Below are 25,843 nucleotides of genomic sequence, written 5' to 3'. Positions count from 1 at the left end.
AAGGTAATTGTTCTTCATGTAAGATAATTAAGAAGTTCTTTTATTATAAAGGTAGATAATTTATTATTCAAACAACATTTAGAAAATTAATTTTTGTTAATTTTATTAGTTGATTATATACAGACCTTCTTTTTTTATTAAGCATTTAAAATTTATAAATTAATTAATTATTTAAAAATAATTGGATAGACTAACATTTAAATTTAGATATTTGCTCTCTAAATTTTTTTAAATTTACCTTTATATAAAAAAACTTTTACTTTTGATTTAGTTTTAAATATTTATTAATTTAGTATCCTGCACTAGATATAAGGTTTAAAACTTAAAACCAATTTGGAGTAAAAATGAAAATAGAAATAATTTTCTTATTAAATAAAGTCTAAATTTTTGAAAAAAAGATAATAATTTTGAGATTCTACTTTGTATTTATTTTGAAAAATAAGTTATTAATTATTTATTTTGTCATCTAAAAAAACAATTATTATAAATTTAATGTTATAATTTTATATTTTGATTTAATTAAAATTAACAACAATATTCTTAGTAGAATTAACTAATTAATTGTTTGTTTGTTTGTCCTGTTCTTCCATCTAAGATGAATTCAAATCGCAAATAATATATTGAATAAAATTGTCAACAATAATATCAAAAATAATAAAGTGAGCTTTTAAGTTAAGGTTTATTAGAGATCACTTCACCAATAACCTAACAAGAAAATTAAGCTAGCTATAAAAGCTAGGTTATAAAATTAAATAAAATTGATATCAGATTAGGAGATTTTCAAAGGTAATAGTGGATTCTACAAGATAAATTCAGCTAAAAATCTGTGCAATAAAGCTTAAATTCAATAGATTAGGATAACTTTCAACACTAAAAAGATGATACGATTTTAAAGGATGAATATTCTTAAGATTAAAATATTGCTGCAAGTAGAGATGAAAAATATAACAAAAATTTATTTTAGTAAAATGAAGAGAAAAATTGTTTGAACGAAAGCAATATTTAAAAAAATTTAGAAAGCTCTTCAGCAGTTATTAAAGTAAGGTAAGGTAGGAAAACAATATTCAGGCCAAAGAGAGATGAAAGTATAGTTGATTCAGCTTACAAGAAAAAAAAAACAAAAAAAGTTGAATAGTAAAATAAGCTAAACTATTACTCAGAAAGAGATTTAGATCATTAAAGGGATGATGTTCTTAGTCAAGAGTCTAAACACAAAAATAAAAAGGAAAAAGTGTGGATATCAAGATTTTTTAACATTTTATTGTTTGTAAATAGGTTCTTAGTAAGAAATAGACAAAAGCTTTTATTTTTTCATCCAAACTAACTCCAAAGCCATTAAGCAGAAGCAATTAATGATGTAGGTAATAGCATAAAAATATATGTTTAAATATTTAATTTAAAAATAAATAAAATAATGAAATGATAATACAATTTTAATATAAAAAGTTGGTAATTTCATTATCTTTTTGATTAACCTTTGAATTTAGTATAAATAAATTAATTAGTAAATAAATAAATATATTTAAAATAAAAAAGTATATCAGTTTAACAATGAATTTGATAACAGAAACATTGTGAAAGATAATATTTTTCGTAGTAAATTTAAAATAGTACGTAGATTGAGGATTTGGTATTTGATTTTTAGGAAAAAAACTAAATTATGTGTTTAGCCTTTCATTAACTTTTAAAATAAGATTATTGCAACACTGAAAAGAGTTTTAGATCCTATTCCTGTTATTTTGCCCTATCATAATTTTTCAATTTCATGGGATTTAATTATTTTGATAATGATACTAATTAATGTTATTAAAATTCCCTATGAACTTGCTTTTAATAACGGAGATATATCTATTGGAATCGTTTCTTTTAGTAGTAAATTAATATTCTTTCTAGACTTTTTTATGATGTTTAATACAGCTTATTATGAAAATGGAGTTCTATAAAAACAGAGAAGTAAGATTTTTATTCATTTTCTTAAAAATCGTTTAATTATAGAGGGATGCACTTATATTTGTCTATGGTTAAATCCTTTAGGAATAAGTCTTCTAAGAATGTTCTTTTTAGTTAAGTTCATATAGCTCTATGATACAATAGAGAAATTGGCTGAGGCTTTTTAATTATCATATAAGTATCATTTTGTTGTAAATCTAGTAGTACTATTTATTGAGGTTGTGCTTCTTTGCCACTTATTTGCATGTATTTGGTATTCAATTGGTAATTATGAATTTAAAAATGGGTTGACTCCTAATTGGATTTAAAAGTATAGCGCAGATGATAATAATTAATATCAGTAATATATAGATTCTATTTATTTTTCAGTTGTTACAATCGGAACGATTGGTTTTGGAGACATAGTACCAGTGAGCATCCTTGAAAAAAGCTGCTTAACAGCTATGTCAATTTTTTCTTGCGGAATATTTGCGTACATACTGAGTAATATACAAAATGTGTATAGAGAATACTAAATGAAGTAAGAAGGTTACAATAATAAATTATCAGAGTTAAATAATTATATGTTCAACAGAGAAGTAAATCCTACATTATAGTAAATGGCTAGAAAATATTTAAAATATGTTCATGATCAAGGCTTTTAGTAAGGAGTGATGCCCTGCGAAACTCTTAACTCTCTAAGCATATCTCTTAGAGAAGAAATAAAAGAAGATATCTTCAAAAAGTCTATTGATAACATTAAGTTTTTATAATAATTTAGTCCTTAGCTCAGATTCTAGCTTTCAAGAAAAATGATTGAAATAAATTACGGTAAATTAAAATTTTTTTTTCTTAATAAATAGCTCATAGAAAAAATTAATTCTGTTGATTGTTGATGGTGTTTTTGTATTATTTTAAAGAATAGGTGATGATTTATTTATTAATTATAATTTTAAAAATACATTTTGAAAATTTGCAAAAGAATAAATAATTTTTGTCTCTATTTGGAATATAAATAATATTTTAAAAACAAAATATTAGGTCCTGATGAATTTATTATGAAAAGTGGTGAATTTTAGTAACCTCGCTTATACTACATTTTGAAGGGATAAGTAGATGTTTGCTTAGACAAATAAAATTTATAATAGTAAAATAGTTTGAATAGTTAAGTCTTTAGTTTGTAAAAATAAACTGATATTATAGGTTTATTTGAATTCACTACTTAGACACAACTATGTATGACAAATGCAAGAAGTGTTGGAGTTACTACTGTTCACGTACTAGCTTTGGATGATTTTTTAGAAGCGATAAACTAGAATTCTTCTGATAAAGAAATATACTTTCACTAAAAAGATTTGATAAATCTATACAAAAATTATGAACAGACAAAGTTATTTTGCTACTCGTGCAAAAGTAGCTAGCATCTAATTAAAGATTGTCCTGTCTTTTTTTACAAACCTAATAAGCAGAAAATAATAAATAAACATGTATAAGGTTAAAATTACTTAAGAATGAATATCAGAAATAAATAGAACTCCAGATTTAATTCTCTTGCTATTGTTAATTAACTAAGGCAAGATATTTTGCAATTTTGTGAAGAGAATGAATCAGATATAGATTCTTTGTATTAATCTCAGTCTACTTTAAAAGATACATTATAAAATATTGATGTTAATGATTGTATACTAGCCTAATAAAGCAGTTTATCTCCATTAAAGCCGAAGAGTGAAGTAAATTTAAGAATGGCAAAAGATAGAAATTAGGAAAAAGATGATATAATGCATATTGATGATGAATTCAAGAAAAAATAATCTGAAAAATCTGAAAAACAAAGCAAATTAAATGCAATTTAGTAGGAAGCTAGCTTTTTAGAGTGTTGCAAATTAAATGAAGACTTTAAGTTAGATTCTTTATTAAATTAAAATTTTATTTGCAGCGAATAAAATATTGCAGAAAAACAAGTTGATAAAAGGGAAAGCATTAAAAATAATGAAATTTAAGCTCATAGAAGCAGTTTTAACAATTGTGGTTTGGTTTCTAAGAAAAATTCTTTTATGTAGATAAATAATATTCATTAAAGTTAACTTTCATAAAGAATATCAATGGGAATTTTAGATAAAAACATAAATTTAATTAATTAAAAAGCAATTAACGAAAACATAATGTCAAATAAAGAAAAACAAAAATATATGAAATCACTGTAATCTCTAAAAACTCAGAATATTCAAACATAGAAAAGAAACAGCATACGCTACAGCTAAATCTAAAATTTTCTAAATCTTCTTACAAGTAATATTATAAAAAAGGAGAATAACCCTCAAGAAGAAATATAAGAAGAGCTTATTATAGATACAATTAGGATATATAAATACTATATGCCAAATAATAACGCCTTTATTGTAATAAAAAAATACAATAAGTATCAGAACAAAAAGAAAGAGAGAGAAAAGTAAAAGTTATTAGAAATTGTTTCTAACAATCTTTAGCACAGAAGTATTTTCCAAAAATTCTGAACTGCTTACATAAAAATTTATTTATTCTTGATAACCAAACCATAAAAATTGATTTTAAATTTTATACCTTAGGGACTCTTAAATAAATATAGAATAAAAAATGTATATTTTATTTTTTCCCTCATTATTCAAAAATCATCCTACTCCTTATTAAAAAACCGTTATACTAATATCATTTATTTAAGGGTATAAGTTGTATATAAATAAGAAAATTTATTCAGGTTTTTATAATCTTGCTTTATTTTTGTTTATTAATCTAATTATTAATTAATAAAAATATTTTTGCATTTAATTAAAAAATTTTATTTTATTTTTTTCTTAATTACTAATTTTTTTATATCCTTTTGCAAAAAAAAAATAATTATTTATAATATTAATCAATATCCTTGGTTTTATTTAATTTATAAAGTATTATATTATTCGAATTGCTATATTTATTCTGTTCGGATTAGGAGTTATTTTAAAATTTAAATTCCTATATTAAAATTATCAACTTCTTTAATTAAAGTAGAGTTGATTGCTTTCTTGCTTGCTTGAGAAAAAGAGCAAACTAAATACCTGTATTTTTAATTAATAAGTAGAATTTAATTAAAAGAAGGCATCTAACATTATAAGAAATAAAAAATATGTAGTTAAGTGAAGCAATATGCTAAAATTAAAAGTAATTTGCTGAAAATTATTCAGAAAAGATGGAATCAAGCAATGAAAATAGCAATATTTTATCTCTAAAAGAATTTAGGTTTGCTTAGTGGCCTAATAATTTTGATATTAGGCAAGGAGATTAAAAGAGATAGCAATGGTTAGTTCAAGATAATTTCCATTAAAAATCTTACATACATTCAAGTTCTTCAATTGATGAGATAGAAGAAAATGTTGACAAATTAAAAAGTCAATATATTTTTTAATAGGTAAATCCACTTGAAAATACAAACATCACAAAAAGCTAAGATAATTTTAGCAAAGTTCCTTTAAAATTAGATACAACAATTAGTAATATAGATAGTTTTTCAAAACAATAAAAGTCTTTAGATGCAGTATCCATGAATAGCCAAATAAAAAGAGGGAAAAATACGATGTACAACTAATAGAAGGAAGATCTTATTGTTGATATTTAATAGAAAAGATAAAAAACTAAGAAAACTGAGGAGATGAAAAGGACTTCATACAATAAAAATAGTAATAATTTGTAAGAGCAGTTAGATCAGCAATTTATTTAGAAAGAAAAAGTAAATAAGGATAAGATATGGCTCACTCGATTTTTTTACATTCTCTTTTTTGTAAACAGATTCTTATTTAGAAGTAAAAAAAAACTGATTTACTTTCGACCAAATTAGTTGAAAGGCAACTAGATAAATGCAATTAATGACATTAGTAAAACAATATAAATTATTAATTTTAAAAAATAAGAATATAAAAAGCTAATTTTTCAGTAATTTATAAATAAAATTGAATGCAAAATTAACAACAATAATTTTTTTTTTAATTTACTTTTACTAATTTAATTAAACATTTTTAGTGTTTTTATTAGTTTATTTTTAATTATTAAAAAGCTTATCAGCCAAATAAAGATCATGAAAATAAAAAAACAAATAAAGATAACATTTTTAGAAGCAAATTTAAAATAATTCGTAGAATTAGGATTTTGTATTTGATATTTAGGAAAAAAATTAAAATATTTATTGTCCCTTTCTAGAATTTGAAAAATTCATTTTTATACACTTTAAGAAAAGTGCTTGATCCTATACCTGTAATTATGCCATTTTAAAACATTTCTTGGGGATGGGATTTAATAATTATGGTATTCATTCTAATTAACTGCATCAAAATTCCTTTTGAGCTTTCTTTTAATAATTAAGTTGTTTCTATTGATGATATTACTTAAGCCAGTAGGTTCATATTCTTTTTTGAATTCTTTATGATGTTTAACACTGCATACTATGAAAATGGAGTTTTAGAAAAACAAAGGAGCAAAATATTTTTTCATGTAATCAAAAATAGGTTATTCTTTGAAGTATTTGCATATCTTTGCTTATGGCTCAATCCTTTTGGAGTATCTTTTTTCAGGATATTTTTTCTCTTGAAATTTTTTTAGTTTTATGATATTATAGAAAAACTAGCTGAGACATTTTAGTTGTCTTATAAATATAACTTTGTGGTGAATTTGGTCGCTCTATTCATAGAAGTAGTCTTTTTGTGTCATTTATTTGCATGCATTTGGTACTCTATCGGAAATTATCAGGTTCAGTAAGGAATGACTCCAAACTGGATTTAAAAATATAGCACTAGTGATAATAACTAATACTAATAATATATAGATTCTATTTATTTTTCTGTTATTACAATTGGAACAATAGGATTTGGAGACATAGTTCCAGTTAGTTCAATAGAAAAAGGCTGCTTGACTTGCATGGCAGTCTTTTCATGTGGAATATTTGCTTATATCCTTAGTAATATATAAAATGTGTATAGAGAATTTTAAATGAAGCAGGAAGGATATGTTAACAAGTTATCAGAACTAAACAATTATATGTTTAACAGGGAAGTAAATCCAACACTACAATAAATGGCAAGAAAGTACTTAAAGTATGTCCACGATTAAGGTTTTTAATAAGGTGTAAAACCTTGTGATACTTTGAACTCACTAAGCATTTCTCTAAGAGAAGAAATTAAAGAAGATATATTTAAAAAATCAATCAAAAGTATTCCTTATCTCTAATGCTTTAGTCAGCAATTAAGATCTTAACTATCTCGAAAAATGATTGAGCTTAATTATGGTAATAATACAATACAATTCATTATTTTTTTATTTTTATATAACTTGCAAAAGTAAATATTTTAAACATTAAATTATTTACCAATCAATACAAAATAACCAATTGAATAAATCAATCAATGAATAAATTTACTATCAGAAATTTTCTTTTCATTTGCTTTGTGCTATAAAAAAAAATTGAAATAAAATTGATAGCAATATTTTAAAAATATTTAAATTTTTATTTTTTCATAAAATTCCTTAAAAAATCAAATAAAGATTTATTTCAAGTTTAAATAATATATCTTAAGTATGTACTTTTTTATGAGATTAATTCTAACAATAGTTAGGTAAATTCATGAATGATATAGATTTTTATAAAGAATAAATAACAACTAATCATAGGAGATGATTAAAACTTTTTGATAAAAATACATATTTTATCTACAATACTTTCTCTAGTTTTTTTTATTATTTATTAAAAACAATGATTAATAAATACATAAATAGGTCCTGACGAATTTATCATGAAGAGTGGTTCGAATTAACCACCAAGGCTATACTATATTCTTAAAGGACAGGTTGAAGTTGGTTTAGATAAAGGTTTTAAATTTGGGTGCTAATTAACAAATAATCTAGATAAAAATAAACCATTTAGTATCTATAAATAAAATGATTCGTTGGGTTTGTTTGAATTTGTTTCTTAATCTTAGATATGTATGACAAATGCTAAAAGTATTGGAGTCACAACAGTACACATTCTAGATTTACAAGATTTTTTGGATGCAATCAATTAAAATGGAACTGATAAGGAAATTTACTGCTAGTAAAAAGATATGGTCAATTTATATAAATGTTATGAGAATGTTAACCTTTTCTGCTATTCATGTAAAAGTAGCTAGCATTTAATAAAAGATTGTCCGATTTTCTTCTATAAACCAAATAAATATAGGATAATTAATGATTTTAATAAACAAATTGAAAAATCTAAGAAAGAGTTAAGAAAGAAGTCAAATAATAGATACAACTCATTAGCTATAGTTAAAGAAGTAGAAAAGGATATTTAAGATTTTTGCTATGAAAACGAAACATTTATTGATACTATGTTCTAATCATTATCAAATATCGATGAAGATGAAGATGAAAACAACTATACAATTGAGAGAAATGAATTACCTCAATCTGAAATTGCACCATAGTTGAGTTTTTTATCGCCTATTACAATAAAGAATGAATAAGGTTAAAAGTTTTTCAATAAATCTTTATTTACTCAAAAAGATTCTAGTTAAATTGAAGACGAGTAAATTAATTCAACAAATTAGCTTTAAGAAAAAATACATGAAATTAATCAAAAAAACTTGTTTGATATGAAAGATAAATTTGACAAATAAGATAAAGATAATCAATATGATCTTTAGTAGTAATAGCTGCATAATGATTCTAATAATCATTTAAAAAGAAATTTAGCCAAAAATACAATTTTTAAATCTTCAAGAAATAAAACAGATTTAATAGAACCTAATTCTTAATAAAATTCTTCTAAAACAAATTAAAGGCAATCAGTACCCAACATAATTGATAAATAAAATATTTTTTAGAATCATAAAGAGGATAAAGAAGGCAGAATTTAAAATAAATAACATGGGAGCAGTAGAAAAATAGATTCTTAACAATCGCTAAAGACTACAACTAGAACTGTAAAGCGCTAAACAGTACGTTTGAGTTAGATTTAAAATGTGCTAAATTAACTAAGTAATCAAATAAATTAAAATGACAAAAATAAATAAGAAGAAGGAAATGAAGAGATTTTAACAGATACTTTGCGTATATATAACCATTACATGGTTCATACTAATGTAGGAATAATATTAATGCAATTCAATTAGTATTAGTAAAAAAAAATATATTAAAAGCATCTTAAACACATTGAGGTAGCATCACTAATTCTAAGTAAAAAACATAGAAGTGTATTAATTAAAAACTGATAAAAGTCTTTAAAAAAAAAAACTTTATTAATAGATAAATTGTATTAGGGAAGGATAAATAAAAATAATTAACAGTCTGATTAAAATGTTTACATTAAATAATGATAAACTATAATCTTTTAAATAATAATTATAAGATAAATATATCCCATCCTACTCATTATTTATTATTGAAAAATTATTTGATGAATACAAATTTAGTAATTTAAATATCTTGAGTTTAATTTTTTAGCATTTTTATATTAAAGTGTAAATATTCAAGTTATTAAAAATAAAATAATATTTTATTAAATTTTAATTTTCAATAAAAATAAAATGTATTCTTAATTATATTATTATGAAGTAACTATTTCTATTAATAAATGAAAGATATAATTGGATAGAAATGCTTTAAAATTTTTAACTGAAATACAAACAAATAATTTAAATTATAATTTCAAATGGTATTATTATTATTTATAAAAAATATATTCAAATCTTTTTTTTATTTGATCAAAAATTAAACAATAAGCTGAATATAAAATTTTAGTTATGTCTGAAGATTAATCTATTTTTAGCAAACTTTTAGCAAAAGACAAACTCATAGAAGAGCTTAGTGCTTAGGTTAAGATACTGTAAGATGAAAAAACTTCTTTAGAGTACATGCTAATGAAATCTTCTGAGTAGATTAGAAAGATATAAGATGAAAATGAGACTTAAGCTAGCAATAGAAGTGATATTTATAGAGAATAAGAGAAATTAAATGCTGATATAGAACTGTTAAAGAAATAAGTTTTACTTGAAAGAATGAATGCTTAAAATTATGAAAACATAATTAATAGCTAAAATTCAGAAATTTAGAAAAAAAACGAATACATCTTAAAATTATCAGGATCTATTAACAATGCTTATAATGTGATTAAAATATATTAAAATTTTGAAAAATAAAAAAATGAATGTGAAGAATAGCTTAAGAAGTAAAAAAAGAAACTTAAAAATAGCAAGAAAGAACAAGAAAAAATTAGATAAAAGTTAGCAGATTATTGTAATTAGCATTTTTTATTTTGAAACTCATATTTTATTTTATTTGAATTGAAGAATCGTATTAAGCTTTTATAAATTTAATTAAAAGGTGATATTTAATAATGTAATGGTGGAGATTTTGATGCTGCATAAAAATTAGGAGAAATAATTCAGGATATTTAGAATTTGAAAAAAGAAAAGTAAATTTTATAGGATCAAATAGAAGTTTTAAATAGCGAAAGCTTAAAATTAAAGAAGGAATGTGATGAATAAAAAAATATAGCTAATGCTTTAAATAAAAAAATATCTTATTTGAAAATAGAGAATTTGAGTATAAAAAATAAGCTTGAACATGCAAATAACGATTTAAGACATTTAAACTCATCTTAATCTCAAGAAAGGTAACAGTCTACTTTAAAAGGTGCTTAAAATAATAATAGCTTTATTCAAAGAACTAAATCCTTAGATAATAGTTTTAATAATTACAACTAGATATAAAAATATAAAACAGAGGGATCTGATTGTATTTAAAGATGTTGCTTTGAATCAAATTATTTTTCATAAGGAAACATGTAAAGCTTTAAAACAAAAATAAATTCTTGTTCTCCTACTCCTATTGATAACAACAGTTAAAACAGAAATTATTTAACGATTAAAAATATCAGAGAGTTGTATTAAAATAAACATTTAAATTTGATGAGCTAAGCAACAGATTTATTTTCAACTGAAAAACTCAATTATGAAAGCAAAAAAGGCTGCCTAAATTAATCTGATACACAAAATATTATAGGTCTTTAATAAGAAGTATCAGAAAATCTATCAAGATAAAAATCAAATTCATAAATACTAAATAACTCATTCAATCAATCAAGATAGTATAATTCATGTAAGCATACAAGAGAAAATTCAGGCTAACTTTAAAGCAATATCAATCAAGATTTTATTAATAATAATATTTTGAGCAATAACAATTAAAATAACAAAAATAGTAAATCAGAAGATGTATTGAAATAAATTTTATTATAAATAGAAGAATTAATATTAAAGGAAAAAGTTGATAAAAACTTGTTTAAGAATGAAGTAGAATCTATTATTGAGTTAGAGTTGGCTCAAGATGATAAAATTATGCTGAATTCCATAAATTAAATTATAAAAAATGTTACAGATTTATAGGTTTGGGATAGCTTTAGTGTTGCTTTGTTAGTTTAAAAGCTAAGAAGCTTAATTTAAATAATATTAGCTAAGTTAAATAAAACACTAAAGTTAAACTCATAGTTGTAGCAGCTTATTTCAAGTAATAATCCAACTCATCCAAATAACGATGTTTCTATTATTGAGAAAGACATACTTTCAGGGTTTTCTTAAATAATTGAGCAAGTAGGAGGTGTTAAAGAGGAGGATCTTTCAGATGATCAAAAATCAAGAAAAATACAGCTAAGTTTAAATACTAATCATATTTCTATAATAAAAGAATTAGAAGAACCATAAACTAGCAAATTAACAGATGAAACAATTCTGATTGATAAACTAGGTAAAGAATAAGACTTCTAAAAATTCGGGTCAAAAATAATTTAATAAGATGATATTAAACACTTATTAACCGAATTATAAGAGTTAAACTAATCAACAGATTACAACTAATATGTTCAATTCTTTATAAATAGAAAAAAAAATTAAAGTAAGCAAAAACTCTAGTTGCCAAAATAAAACTAATCAAACTAAGAAAATTTGCAGGTAAATTAAGAAAAGACTACAAGTTAGTTAACCACAAAGAATGAAAAAGAAACTTAAACTAATTCAGTCATTTGTTAGTGTGCAATAAACTAAAACTAAGATAAAAAAGAAAATAAAATGAATAATCAATAAGAAATTTATGTAAATAAATTAAAAGAACAAATGCAGCTCTAATTTTCTAAAAAAGTAAAAGAACTTGAGTAAGTCTTGCTCTTGATAAAAAGCTTTTTAAATGATGAAAAAGAAAATGTTTTCAATAATAATATAAATGGTGAATCACATTAAATAAATAACTAAATGCAAGACAAGCTCTAAAAAATATATCAAAGCAATCCTAATCTAAAGCCCTTCATATAAAATTTTATAGATAAAATTAGCAGCCTCAAAGAAATTAACTAATAATTATAGCTTGAAATTAAAAAATATTAACTTAGTAATAAACACATTAAGCAATTAAGATGATGATTCTTGGCTAACATTAGGGATCTCACAGAATATATTGAAAAAAGAATGTAAAATATTCTGGATAGAAGAATAAATTTTGATATCTTATTCAAATTTAAAATTTTCTGCAGATTAGTAGTGGTTGATTAATTTAATAAATTAAGCTAATTAAAAATAAACTATTTCATTTAAAAAAATTAAAATTTAATAAAAATTAATTTTAAGTAAGAAAGCAAAAGCTATTCATTAAAAAATTATAAATAAATTATTTTCTTTTGAATGTTTAACTAATTATAAAAATTTATTATATGTTTTATGTTTTTATTTATATAATTATTTGTAAATAACAAAAAGAGTTATCAATAATACAATTAATATATTTTTAAAAATTAAATTATTTAATCTAAACTAAATATGCAGCTTTCTTAGCATGATATTCATATTGTGGAATTTTATTTAGGATTTTTCATCTAAATTTAAAAGATATTTTCGAGTTATGTAAATTTAAAAATTGAAAATTTAAAAAAGCAAATTATTTATTGGATTTTAAAGTAATCAAAAATAAAAAAAATAATTAAATAATAAAGCGCTACTGGTATACTAATTATTAAATTTTTATCAAAAAAGAATTCAACTACAAACTTAATTAAAAATATTATAGGACAGTTTTTATAGATCAGTAAGCAAATAAATAAAAAAAATTTACTCAAAAATATAATTAGCAGTAGGAAATGAATATTGTTTAGAAAAATGTAGAAGATTTTGAAATTTAGGAATCTATATCTAGTGATAACGCTAACTCTATCACATTTTTATGCAGCGAAAAATACTCGGGAGAAAAATTAGTTATGAAAAAAATGTTCTTTAAAACAAAACAAGATAGATTAGATGCAATAAGATAAATTTAGAAGTATTAATTTTTAGATGCAACAAGATCTTTAAAGAATTAAGATGATAATGATTCAGAAAATAATTATAGTATTTATAGAACTCATGATTATCCTGAAAATAATTTTATAAATAAATATAAATACTACGCAATTGATTAGAGGTTAGATACTATTGATTTAATGGTATTTTAAGATCCAATGCAGCAATCATTGCAGGAAAAGATATAAAAAAAGTCAAGATTTGAGGATTACTTATCTTCAAAGGAGATGAAATGCTTAGTCAAATCAACTTTTTCAGCTCTTGAATATATGGACAATAAATCTCTTGCACATTTTAATCTTAAGCCATCAAATATATTGTTTAGCAGTACATTTGAAGAAGATTACTATAAAGTTAGTGATTATGGTTTTGAAAGCACAGATATAGATTCGAATTAAATATGGGAAGTACCAGAAATTATAGAGGGAGAAAACTACACTTAAGATATATTCGATATGCATAATTATGAAACCTTTAAAGAGGCATAAAAAAGAAGAGAATTTAACTCTCTAAACCCAGACCATGCAGATTATGATCCTATTAAATTTGATGTGTTCCGCTTAGGTTTGATTCTAATTCAAGCTGCTACATTTATTTCAAATGAAGAATTACAATGCTTTAAATATGAAGGGAATGTAGAAACTCAAGTATATTTTTTTTAAAATACTAATTACAAATAAATTATCTTTCTTTATAAATATGTAAAACCTTTTAAAAAATAAGTCATTCAAAGATGAGGTTTTAGAAACAATTAAATAGAGATATGATAATGATTTACATGACTTGATAGTAAAGATGATTAATGTTAATCATATTTTGAGACCTTACCCTTCTAGTTTAAAAAAATTAGTACTTTAATATCTTCAATCAAAATATGTTTTTCTTGGTGGACCTCAAGGCAAAGGACCTTAAGAAAATTTAAGTACTTATTGATATTAAAAAAAATAATTTAAAATTGTTAAATTATTATTTTAAAGATAAAAAAATATGTAGCGAAATATATCAAAGAATCTTGAATGCTATCATGGCTAAAAAGAAAACCCCCGAACTCTATTTTTTAAAGTATGATATGAACAGAGGCTTAAAAACTATTTAATTATAGAATTTCGAGAGAGCAATCAGGAATCTCTAGCTTTCTTTAACACCTTATGAATATGAAATTCTCATTAAGTCCTTACAAAGTGAAAAATATAATGTACTCTAAATTTAAACTTGTAAATAAAAATATAAAAACATTTCTATTGTAGAAAATAAAAATATTTATATAATTTAAAAATAGTGATTGACACAGAAGATAGTAAGGCATTTACTATTGAAGTAAGAAATCTATTGATTAAAAAAAAAACAATTTGAACATAATTTATGGTATAAATAGCAAGAAGATAAGCACAAGATAAAAATTATAAATTAGTAAGATGAGTAAACTTACGTTAAAGGCATTCTTGAATTAAATAAAGAACTCAATAAGAAGGGCATTCTATTGAGTTAAATTCTAGAAGACAAAAAAAGAATCAGTATTGAATTCCTTGAAAAGGATGATTTCAACTTTTAATTTAAAATGAATTAGGTTTAATTACCAGAATTTTTACTTGACTTGATTTATAGAAAATTTAATATTAATAATGATGGTTTAATAGCTTGCTAAGTATTTATTGATGATTTTATTGCATAAACATAAGGTAAATTTTATTTTAAATTCTTTAATCAGAATAAAGTGTAAGCTTTTAGCTTTTAATTAATTAAACGGTTTTTCAATTTAAAATATTTAAATTATCCTCAAAAAATTTGAATTTTAATTATTTAACTTTATTCATATTAAATCAATAGTCTCCGATGATGAGTACCTTAAAGTAGTTAGATAAATATTTCATATTATTAGAGAAAAATATCTAACTTTAGAAAACTTTTTTAAAGCATATGACAATAAAAATTAGAAATATATTTTAGAAAGTGATTTTTAGGAATTTCTTGAAGAAGCTTGCTTTGTCATTCCAGAAAAATTTTATTCTTTAGTTTCTGAAAATTTATTGACAAATAGTGATGAAAAAATATATCTTTTAAACTTATATTAATTTTTCAATTAAATCATTGCTGATTTACTTAAGACTTTCTTCAACAGGCTCATCAAAGATCTGCAAAAAAAAAATATCAATCTTTAAAGAATATTTTAAGACAATTGCAGTCCACAAAATCATTAGCTAATCTAAATAGAAAAAGTGGGACAATCATTTAATGTGCTAAGTAATTATTTTAAATTTACATTTTAAAATAGTTTAATTTTAAATTATCATAAATTATAGCAAACGATTCTAGGCAGTATATTAAATAAGATGAATTGGCTTTTATTTTAAATTTGCTTGGCATAAGAAAAGATATTCATGGATAAATTAACTTTGAAAGCGCATGCTAAAAATTTTACGAATGGTGTGAAGAAAATGATGTTAGGTAGATAGATAATCTATGTGATTAGAAATTAATTAAAAAAATGAGAACCTAAAAGGAAGAACTTTAAACGGTTAGAGGTAAAATTGGTCTATTGTCATCTTAGTTAGCTAGTAGATTGAAAAGATTCAAGCAAGAGGATGTTATTGCGTTTTTTAGAATCTAAAAATCGAAAGATCCTTTAATGCCTTTTTAAGAATTCAATTAAAAAATATAAGTTATCATGAAAGTTAAAGAAGAAGATAGTATTTCTATGTTTAAACATTTAGATAAGCTAAACATAAAGGCCGTTTCTAGTATTATGTTCTTATAATTTGCTTAGTTTAAGGTAGAGTCTTTTGAAGAAGAAATAGAGACTAAACTGATTAAAGGTATGGATGCTAAAATATTTAATCGTCATCAAAATTTTATAGAAGAAATCATATCATTTTTAGAAGAAAAGAATGAAACTATAGATAATTATTTTGCTTCTGATTCTGGTTATGTTCACAATGTAAATTTCAGGTAAAATTAATACAATCAGTTAGATTTTATCAGTTTTTTCAATTTTTTTAACATATAAAATGTAAAATAAAACATTATTTCTAACTACTTAATAATAAAAGATATATGCTAATGGATTTGGATATAAACTTAACATTTTTTAAAGATGAATTAAATGATTTGATTACTACTTTATCCTTACCTTCTGACCCCAATAATATCAATATAGAACTATTCCGTGATATTATGCACCATTTTTATTAGCTTAGAGCCAAAAAAAATGCTTTGAAAGGAGATGGAATAGAGTTTGAAAATATACATTTTGCTATTTAGTGGTTTATTTAAATATACGGCTAGCTAAATTTAATGAATCTTACATTTGAAAAAACATTTTTGAGATACGAAGAACGCAATTATGAAATCACTTTACTCGTATTTTCAAATTTCAGTTTTCTTTATTAAAAAGACATTCTAATTTTGAATAAATATAAAATATATTTTTTTAATTAATTAAATTTTTTAAATTAAATACTCAACAACATAAAATACCTGATTGAAGTTTTAAAAATCATTTTTTTTTCTCAATATTTATTTTGATTAGATATGAATAATTTTTAATTTTAAAAAAACTAGAATATGGATCACGTGATATTTAATACACTAAAACTGAAAAGAGATTATGCTTACATTTTCTTTTAGAAATTTGTTTAGAAGGATAAAGAGTATGCTTCTTTGCTTAAAATAAAGTAAGGGCTTGAAAAAGAAGAATTTTCTTTAAAAGGATTAAAAGAAATTACTTAATTAGCAAGATAATAAAGCATAAGTATAGACTAATTGTTTTTGAGGTTTAATACTAATCATGATTCGACTATTGACATATAAGAATTCAGAGAAATGGCAAAAATAATTCATCCAACTTTACCTGATGAAGTAATCAATCATATTTTCTTGCGTATAGATCTTTCTGGAGACGGTTATATTACTGCTCGTGAATTTAAAACATCACTCTTTGGTGCAATTTCTGAAAGTATTTAAGAAGATGAGACACAATTTCACACTTTATTCATCGAAGAATTTTAGATGTATACAATTAACGCTTTTAAAAATTTAATTTGATCTTATTTACATAAATTTAAAGTGCACTCATGAGGCAAAACTTGAACTTAGAAGATTATTTGAAAGATATAAATTTCAAAGGCATAATTTCAATATCAGATTTCCTAACCAAACTAAATGATTTAGGTTATGATATCTAAAAAAATAAGTTAAAAGTAAAAAAATAATTACATTTTTAAGAAAATCTAAATTTTATCATTCTAATTTTAGATTGATTCACTTTTGAGCAGAATCAAGAAAGATGAAAACACAATATATTTTCTCGAACTTAAATCTGTCTATCTCGAATACAAAAAAGATGAAGCAGAATTGAGAAGGAAAGGTTTGATTACTGAGCAGGAAGAAAAAAGTTTACTTGCATATGGCTAATTGATAAGAAGAGAAATGTAAAGAAATAAGCATACCTTTGATACTATCTTTAAATCAAAAAAACTCAAAAATTCTGAGCTAATAACTGAATAATAAGTTAGAAACTATCTAGTCTTCGATTTAGAATTAAACGATGATGCTCAAATGAAATCATTTTTTGAACATTTAAAAAGATAAAATCTAAATAATGTAGGAAATACTAATACAAGTAAAATTTATTTTAAATAATTTTCTTAAATTTATGAAAAAAAAATATATAAATAGGATCTGGTTTAGTCAATTTGGATGATCTAGAAAGGTTAATTTATGGCTATAAATCTTAAGATGATTTGAAAAAGGCTACAAATTAATAGGACTATAATGTAAAACTAGAGACATTAGAAGCAAAAAAATATGCTTTCACTTTAAATCAAAGCTTACTGGATGAATTAATATAATTCATAGCTAAAAATAACTACATCAGAAAAGAATTGGATGAAATCGACTCTTCATCAAGAAAAAAAATAGAAAGAAGGTCAGGTTAGGTAACTGCAGAAGAGTTTAAAAAAGTTTTGAATGAAGCTGGAAGGTATTAATTATTTAAATAGCCAAAACAAAATAAGTAACTTCATTTTTAATATAAATCAAAGATATGCTAGGTTAGAAGATGTTGTTTAGTTAGCAAATTATTTTGGCTGCAATAATGATGGGATATTTTTTTATAAGCGCCTCTTAGAAGAAATAGAAAGGGAAACTAAAATAAGACATGTTTAAGCAACTAAAGATATCACTATCAAGGATTTTCCTATTGAATTCAAATAGTTTTGCATAAAATTAAAGAAGAAATTGAATGAAAGAGGAATAAATGTAATTGATTTAGTTAAAAAATATTACAAATAAATAACAGATAATTGGATTTATGAAAGTGATTTATGGTATGCTTTTAAGGTTGAATAAATTCAAATAGAGTATGAATAAACTAAATAATTAGTATAATCTTTACCTTACAGAAATGGCAAAATAGATTACAAAATAATGAATGAGCTCATTTTTGAGCATTTCAAAGAGGATAATAGACTATCTACTCAAGAAAGCAACTAAGAAGAAGAAGATTATATCTAAGGGGGTAAAAAGGTAAACAAATTTTATTTTCGAGAAATAATTAACTTTAATATAATGAAATTATTATAGGTTAGAATGATTATTAATGAAGATGTACGTGACCTTTTCAGAGAAATAAGAAAAGAATTCTAGTAATATATGGGTAGAGAAAATATACCTCTTTTAGTGTTATTCAAAAGATTAGATATCGAAAATGATGATTACATATCATTTAGTGAATTCATTAAAGGAGTTAGTACATTATTTCCAAATATTAATTTGTCTAATCTAGAGCTTGTTTAGGCTGTCTTTAATAAGTTTGATAAAAGCCATGATACATATATAGATTTCTCAGAATTTAAGGCAGCTGTGCTTGAGGATTAAAGGGATGTGCAAGTAAAGCCTCTTCTAAGAAAAATTAAAAATGTAAACTCCTTTTTAAAAAGTTAATAATTTTTAAAAAGCTTTTTCATAGGTTTTAGACTTGAAAACAGAAGAAGAAATGAAATTACAGTTTGAAAAAATGGATACAGATAAAAGTGGAACAATAGCATTTGGTGAGTTCAGTTAAGCATTAAAAGAAATCGATTTCCGTTTTACACAAGAAGAGATATAGGTAAATAATATTATTATTTAACGAAAATACTTTTTGCAGATAAAATGTCGAATGATTTTTTTAAAGAATTATTTTATTATTTCCTCATTTAAAAGAAAATATTTTTTTTAATTCATTATAATATATTTATAATTCAAAAAGGCGTTGTTTGAGTACTTTGATAAAGAGGATAAAAAACACATTAGTTATCATTAATTCATATCTATGTTAAATGATGGTCATCTTGATTTTTTGGTAACCTAATTTTTATTTTAAAATACACATTAAAAAGTAAAATATATATATCTTTATACAAAATTAGAAAATAAGAGAAAAGATATTTGAATATTTGAAGAATTAAAATATTCCTATGGAATATTTCTTTAAGAGGTATGTGATGGATTAGCAACAATACATAGAAAATAGCATTATGAATTTTGAACAGTTTAAAAAAATGATGAGAGATCTAAGCTTTCACTTTGACTAAGGATAATTAGAGGAGTTATTCTGCTACTTAGATGAAAATAAGGATTTTACTATTTCGATAGATGAGTTTAAAAGCAAAATATTTGAATGTAAAATTGATATAAATAAAGCTCTCAGAGGTATTAGAAGAGCAATTATTTAAGCTGAATTTGATATTGAAGAAGCTATGAAAAGCAGAGATATTCACAAAACAGGAACTATCCCTTATCATGTATGGGTAAAATTACTAAAACAGTATGGTGTTGAAATCAAACCAATTGAAATGGAAGCAATTTTTAAATTCTTTTCAAATAACAAAGAAAAAGAGCTAGATTACATGTAAAATATTTTTGAGTTTATTTTCTTGTTTAATTTTTGTAAATTAAAAAAAAAAAGAGCCTTTATTAATGGGATGATTAGTTAAGTTTTTAACATTGAGGACATTCAAGAAAAAATTCTTAAAATGTGCAAGAAATATAAGACAGAGCCTGACAAATTGTTTGAATTATTTGATGAAAAAAAGGATGGAATGCTAGATTTGCATGAATTTGCTTAGATGTTAGAAAATTTACAAATATTTCTTTCAAATGATGAATTGAAAGAAGCATATCAAGTCTTTGATTTAAATAAAGATGGCTAGATTAATTCAAATGAATTTAGGGCTATTATTGAAGGTAAGACCTACTCAAATAAGATGTCTTTGCAGCAATTAATTAGCTAAAATTATTATCAAAAACAAAAAATGAATTATAATAACATTCATAACTTAATGTAAACCACTAATTTTGACCCTAAAGCTCCCAAATAAAATATAGACAATGACAGTTAATTAAAGTAAAAATAATTTTAATTTTATTTTATTAAAAATAATTTATAAATGTAAAGGTAAGTGCATATTTAAACAAAGTAGAAAGGATTATAATCTATGAATAGATTAGATAGTATGGTAGAATTTCAAAACTTTAGCCCTGGAAATAGCGAAGTTGGTAGCCCACTTCGTTCGTCTTCAATCGTTAAATTTAAAGTTTAGCCAACATCAACTATAAGAAGAGAAGGACTTGAATAATTTAATTTAGATTAGTATATTAAATTAATAGTAAAATCAGCATAAGAAGATGAAATACCTATTTTTTAACTATTTTCATAACATGATGAAAAAAAGAACTTCAAATTTTATATTACTGGTGTTTAAAAAATATTTTAATAGCTCAGAATCGATGCAGATGAAAAGCATATTGGCTAATTTTTCTAAAGCTCAACTCTTGGGAACGATGGTTGCTTCTACTATATCCCAATCCTCAAAAAAATTTTATAACCACCAAGTCTACTTTAGTAGATATTGTTATTTTCTATCAAAGCAAATAATCTCAAGCCATAATAATATTTTTAATTAGTCAGAGAAAATAGCAACTCATAGACAGCTGACATGGATCATTGGTATATTTCCTTATTTCCTATTTATCTTTGTATTGACTCAATATTTACTAAATTGTAATTATTACTAAAAATATAGGTCATTAGGCGAAATAATTTTCTTAAATTAGAATATGAACTTAGATTTAGACAGAATGTATCTGTAAGAAGCCTGGAATAGTTGGCTTTTTACTTTAGGTAACTCTAATACAATAGATGTCAAAGATTTCATTGAATTACTAGGAACAGAAGCAATTATCATGGGTGGTGAAGATGCCTTATCTGAAGTTATGTCTGAAACAGAATTAAAAAAAGCTTCAGAAGAAATTTTTTCACAATTAAAATCAATCTATATAAAGTTTGGTATAAATCTTCACGACATATTTACAACATTCGATGTTAAGAAAGACTATACTATAGATTCTGTCAAAAACTTGTAAAAAGCTCTTGCAACTGTTTATATCCAGCCAGATAAGAACTAGCTTGATCATTTTTATAATGCTTATAAAGATAACACAGGAAAATTCAGATACATCCTTTTACTGAAGTACATTTAAAAGTAAATTGAATAATTTTAGCTTGCTTATTTTTAATATAATTTATAAATCTCCAAATAAATAGCTTAGATGAATTATTTAAGTCCATCTTGATATTTATCATACAAGCAAATAAGCTAAGCTATAAAAGTTTCTTTGAAACTCTTAAAAATTAAGAAAACAGAAGTGTTTATTGGGGAGTTGAGGAATTTGTGAAAATCTCAAAAACATTCAATTTCTAATTTACTTAAGAGGAGTTAGAAGAATTGGTATTTGAATGGGGTAAAAAAATGAAAGGAAAACTATCAATATTCGATTTGGCAGTAGCCTTAAATTTGAGTATTGATATTTCAGCTAAAGATATTGAAGCGATGTATAAAGAGAGAGTCAAAAAGATATTTTCAACAGTAAAAGATTATTAAAGAGATATCAAATAATCCTTAGAATAATAGCAGCAAATTATGAGTATGCACTTTGGCACAACTGGTAATTTTGATGAAAGTGAAAAGATTAAGATTAATCAATATGTAAACGAACTAAGCTAATACATCAATGACCATAATTTTTTTGATCCTTTTGAGTCTATGGCTAAAAATGGATAGCTAAACTTTAATGATGTTTTTGAAGCACTTAGAAATGGCTATTCAATTTTTTAGACTTAAGAAGATATCAAATTACTAGCAAGTAATTAATTATTTTAAAATTTATTTTTTTAACTATCAAAAATATCTTTTTTTATTCTAAACTCTAATAAACAAATAAATTAATTAATTATCAACAAATTAGGTTTAATAAATCATTTTTAAAATGCTTAAATTTAATTTTTATAAACTTAATTTAAATCTATTCATTATAATTCTTTTTTATACTTAAATTATATCTCATGTTAGTAAAGTGATAATCATTCTTTCAATAAAAATTTTTAAAATAGGATGGTTATGCAGTGATGGACCAATTTTAATAAGTGAATTAAGTAGATTGCTCAAATACGATAAGGAGCTTTTAAAAAAAAAAGAAGAAAGAGAAAAAGAAAAAATAGAAAAGATAAATTAAGGAATAAATATTGGAAGCTATGTTAAAGAAGAAGTAAATGTAAATATGGCAGAATAAACTTTAGCAGATTTAATAGCAACGTTTAAGAGAAATACTGAAACAATAATTAGTATATATTTTGGAGAAAAAGACTATATTATTTCAGCAAATGAGTTTGTATAAATTACAACAAATGCTTGTTCTATAATTGATTCTCTATAGGCTTATAACTTATTCAATTATATTGATGTGAATCATAGTGGTACTGTTACAAAAAATGAAATGCTTATACTTTTTGGAAATGCTGTATAGAAAACATCAAAAGAAGAGTAGTATGAAAAGATAAGAGCATCAAAAGATGTCAACAAATAAATAGAGTATTATAAATACAAATTTTTTTAATATTAAAAATATTCTAAAATTAATTCAAAATTATTTTTAATGTTTTAAAAATTAATTTAAAAATTATTAAAATAAAGGAAAATGTTTGTTTAAGTTGATAAAGACAATAGTGGATTTGTTGACTATCGAGAATTCGATTAAATGCTAAGAGGTATAGGAATATTCTGTAGTCAAAATGAACTCTTGAAATATTTTGCATTATTTGATACAAACAAAGATAGTAAAATATCTTTTGATGAGTTTAAATCAGTTGTGAGTGAAAAGTTAATGGAAGAAGTTATGTCTGCTGAAGAAATAGTTGAAGATTTGAGGATGCAATTTAAAAAAGCTGATATCAATAATACTCGTTTACTCAATAAGCCATAGTTAGGGTAATAAAAAATTATATAAGTTAGTTGCCATAATCATTTTTTTTCTTTAATTTTTTAAAAAGCTAAGTTTTTCAAAATCTCGGTGTCATTCTTACAACTTAAGATTTAAATGAGCTATTTAAAGTAATAGATGCTGACAAATCAGGTACTATTGATATTGACGAGTTTTTATACTTCGTTAGCAGTAATGGCTCTCAGTTTACAGGAGTTGCAACTAATGTTCTATTAAATGTAAATTATAAACTTTAGCTTTATTTATTTATTTTTTATTATTTTTTATTAAATTAGATAAGATCAGCTAAGACATTGAATATTAATGATATGAAGTCACTCTTCTCTAATTTTCCTAGCAGCTTTTAAATTTCTTTTACTAGAAAGAAAAATAAAAAGAGAATTAATCTACCTAGCTCAACTATTAAGCCAATTCTGAATAACTACGATATATATGAAGGATTCAGATTTAATTATAAGGAAATAAATAATAGATTCAGAAATAACTCGTTAATAGATAGGTATTTTGTTCCTCATAAGTTAAATTGTGAAATAAAATTTGATGTAGCAACTGGAATTCCTATACCAAAAGATTAAATTAAGGTATAAGATATTGTGAGCAGACATGTCTACATTTCATTTTTTGACACAAAAAAACATCAAATATTTGGAAACTCATGCAGAGTACCTGTTAAATGGGACCCCAACTATGAAGATAGATGGTATAATTTTTTGGAAATATTTTTTGACTCTAAAATTTAATAAATTTAATAGGAACTTTAAATTTGCAGAAAACTTATTAGATAACAGTATTTTAGTTAGACATGCTAATTATGATTAAATTAAAGACATGGATATTATGCTATGTTTTGAGTTTGTTATAAGCGTTAAATTAAGTAACCAAAAAACTCAAAATCTTGAAATATAAAATAACCTTTCGCATCACAATAGGAATTAACTTTATGAAAGTTTTGTTTTATCAACACCTGACTTTGAAGTATCTTGTTGCTATGGTACTGTTCCTCTTTATGAAATCTTAAAATCAGGATCTAAAACAATTAAGCTAAATGGAGGTACCCCGATTAGAGAAATAGATATAGATAAATAAGATGTTAGCGCACGTCGCTCTGGATGGCGAAGCGTTGTGAAAGCAGTAACTGGATAAATAAAAACTACTTTGAAATTTGAAATAAGTAGATCTTTCCCAGACGAAGAGATTTATGAAATAGCAGCACTTCCTGATACAGTCATAATACCTAAAAAGAGTTTAAGCATAATCAAATCATTTAGAGAATACGCTATTGCTAAATCAATTAAACTAGACCTTACATTTAATACAAAAATGCATAGCCTTATCGAGATTAAAACATTCTAAAGATGTGTAGATTGCCCTGACATTTTATACCCTCTTTCAAAATTCTGGAAAGAAACTGTTTTACCATTTATCAAAGAATACAAAAAGGAGCTTGATACTTTTGCCAGCTTGATGCAAAAGTTAAACCTAGTTATTTAGCATAAAGCATTTAGATTTAATAATAGTGATCCAACAGCAACATACTATTCATTCCCTTTAATTACTAATTCAAGAAAAGAAATGCTTGACCTCGTCTTTAAAGAATTTAAAGAATAAAACCAATTAGAAGTTAGACCTAAAGCCAATCCAAAATCATCATAATAATCCTCATAGCAATCGTCTAAACCATCAAAACCAAGCAACTAGTAATTATTTTATTTTCAAAATTGTTTTAAATTCATAATTTTTGAAATTACTGTAATTAATCAATAAAAAACATCTAACCCTACATTTATTTTCATAAAACTATTATTTAAAGGTAGAATGGATATTATTTTTACAAAATAAAAATTTATTTTTAATAAATTTATTCAGGGTATTTTTCTAAAATAATTGTTTTATTAATAAATATTATTTTGAATTTTAAATATTGTTTTATAATTAAAGATAATTTGGATTTGATGTTATTAACTGCTATGAGACATTCAATATATCTGATATCTTAAGTGATGATGAAGATAGTGACTTTGATATGCTTGAAACTTACTATTAGCAAAAGGATAGGATTAATAAAACTCAACTTTTTTTGGATTGATTAAATTAAAATGTTAACTTTTTTGTACATAAATCTATATTTTATATTTAAAATTAAATTTACTTATTCTACTACATATACTTTAAAATAAAGGAATTAATTACTGGAAAATAAATCTATGAAATTCATATTGTAAGTTTTTATAAATTAA

At 23.3% G+C, this 25,843-nt stretch overlaps 5 protein-coding genes across 5 annotated transcripts; 4 read left to right on the top strand and 1 right to left on the bottom strand. All coding sequences in view use genetic code 6, as the record gives it.

The window, feature by feature from the left end:
- Positions 1-595: 595 nt before the first annotated feature.
- On the top strand, positions 596-4,442 carry TTHERM_000686029 (cation channel family protein; the record flags this gene model as incomplete). Its single annotated transcript, XM_012800319.1, has 6 exons — positions 596-1,361; positions 1,537-1,610; positions 1,671-1,872; positions 1,918-1,953; positions 1,996-2,760; positions 2,971-4,442. 6 exons carry the CDS (start codon positions 596-598, stop codon positions 4,440-4,442), a joined length of 3,315 nt encoding a protein of 1,104 aa, XP_012655773.1.
- A 377-nt stretch (positions 4,443-4,819) lies between these two features.
- TTHERM_00686020 (hypothetical protein) lies at positions 4,820-5,044 on the bottom strand (the record flags this gene model as incomplete). The annotated part of the gene is made up of 1 exon (XM_001025204.1): positions 4,820-5,044. The coding sequence occupies one exon, from the start codon at positions 5,042-5,044 to the stop codon at positions 4,820-4,822; it is 225 nt and encodes a 74-aa protein (XP_001025204.1).
- A 24-nt stretch (positions 5,045-5,068) lies between these two features.
- TTHERM_000686019 (cation channel family protein) lies at positions 5,069-9,352 on the top strand (the record flags this gene model as incomplete). Its single annotated transcript, XM_012800318.1, has 3 exons — positions 5,069-5,813; positions 5,993-7,216; positions 7,705-9,352. 3 exons carry the CDS (start codon positions 5,069-5,071, stop codon positions 9,177-9,179), a joined length of 3,444 nt encoding a protein of 1,147 aa, XP_012655772.1. The 3' UTR covers positions 9,180-9,352.
- A 358-nt stretch (positions 9,353-9,710) lies between these two features.
- On the top strand, positions 9,711-12,377 carry TTHERM_000686018 (EF hand protein; the record flags this gene model as incomplete). The annotated part of the gene is made up of 2 exons (XM_012800317.1): positions 9,711-10,203; positions 10,291-12,377. 2 exons carry the CDS (start codon positions 9,711-9,713, stop codon positions 12,375-12,377), a joined length of 2,580 nt encoding a protein of 859 aa, XP_012655771.1.
- Positions 12,378-13,090: 713 nt separating this feature from the next.
- On the top strand, positions 13,091-25,692 carry TTHERM_00686010 (EF hand protein; the record flags this gene model as incomplete). Its single annotated transcript, XM_001025203.3, has 27 exons — positions 13,091-13,936; positions 14,013-14,211; positions 14,267-14,503; positions 14,569-14,606; positions 14,665-14,968; positions 15,117-15,530; positions 15,590-16,235; positions 16,337-16,646; positions 16,848-17,296; positions 17,353-17,485; positions 17,541-17,907; positions 17,964-18,267; positions 18,329-18,812; positions 18,870-19,205; positions 19,255-19,395; positions 19,537-19,629; positions 19,697-20,178; positions 20,236-20,673; positions 20,725-21,276; positions 21,353-21,811; positions 21,874-22,472; positions 22,720-23,197; positions 23,300-23,593; positions 23,656-23,824; positions 23,882-24,306; positions 24,359-25,303; positions 25,545-25,692. 27 exons carry the CDS (start codon positions 13,091-13,093, stop codon positions 25,690-25,692), a joined length of 10,290 nt encoding a protein of 3,429 aa, XP_001025203.2.
- Positions 25,693-25,843: the final 151 nt, after the last annotated feature.

This window comes from Tetrahymena thermophila, assembly GCF_000189635.1.
Source record: "Tetrahymena thermophila SB210 genomic scaffold scf_8254365, whole genome shotgun sequence".
NCBI classification, from domain to species: Eukaryota; Ciliophora; class Oligohymenophorea; order Hymenostomatida; family Tetrahymenidae; genus Tetrahymena; species Tetrahymena thermophila.
This window is presented reverse-complemented; position numbering and strand designations above follow the sequence as displayed.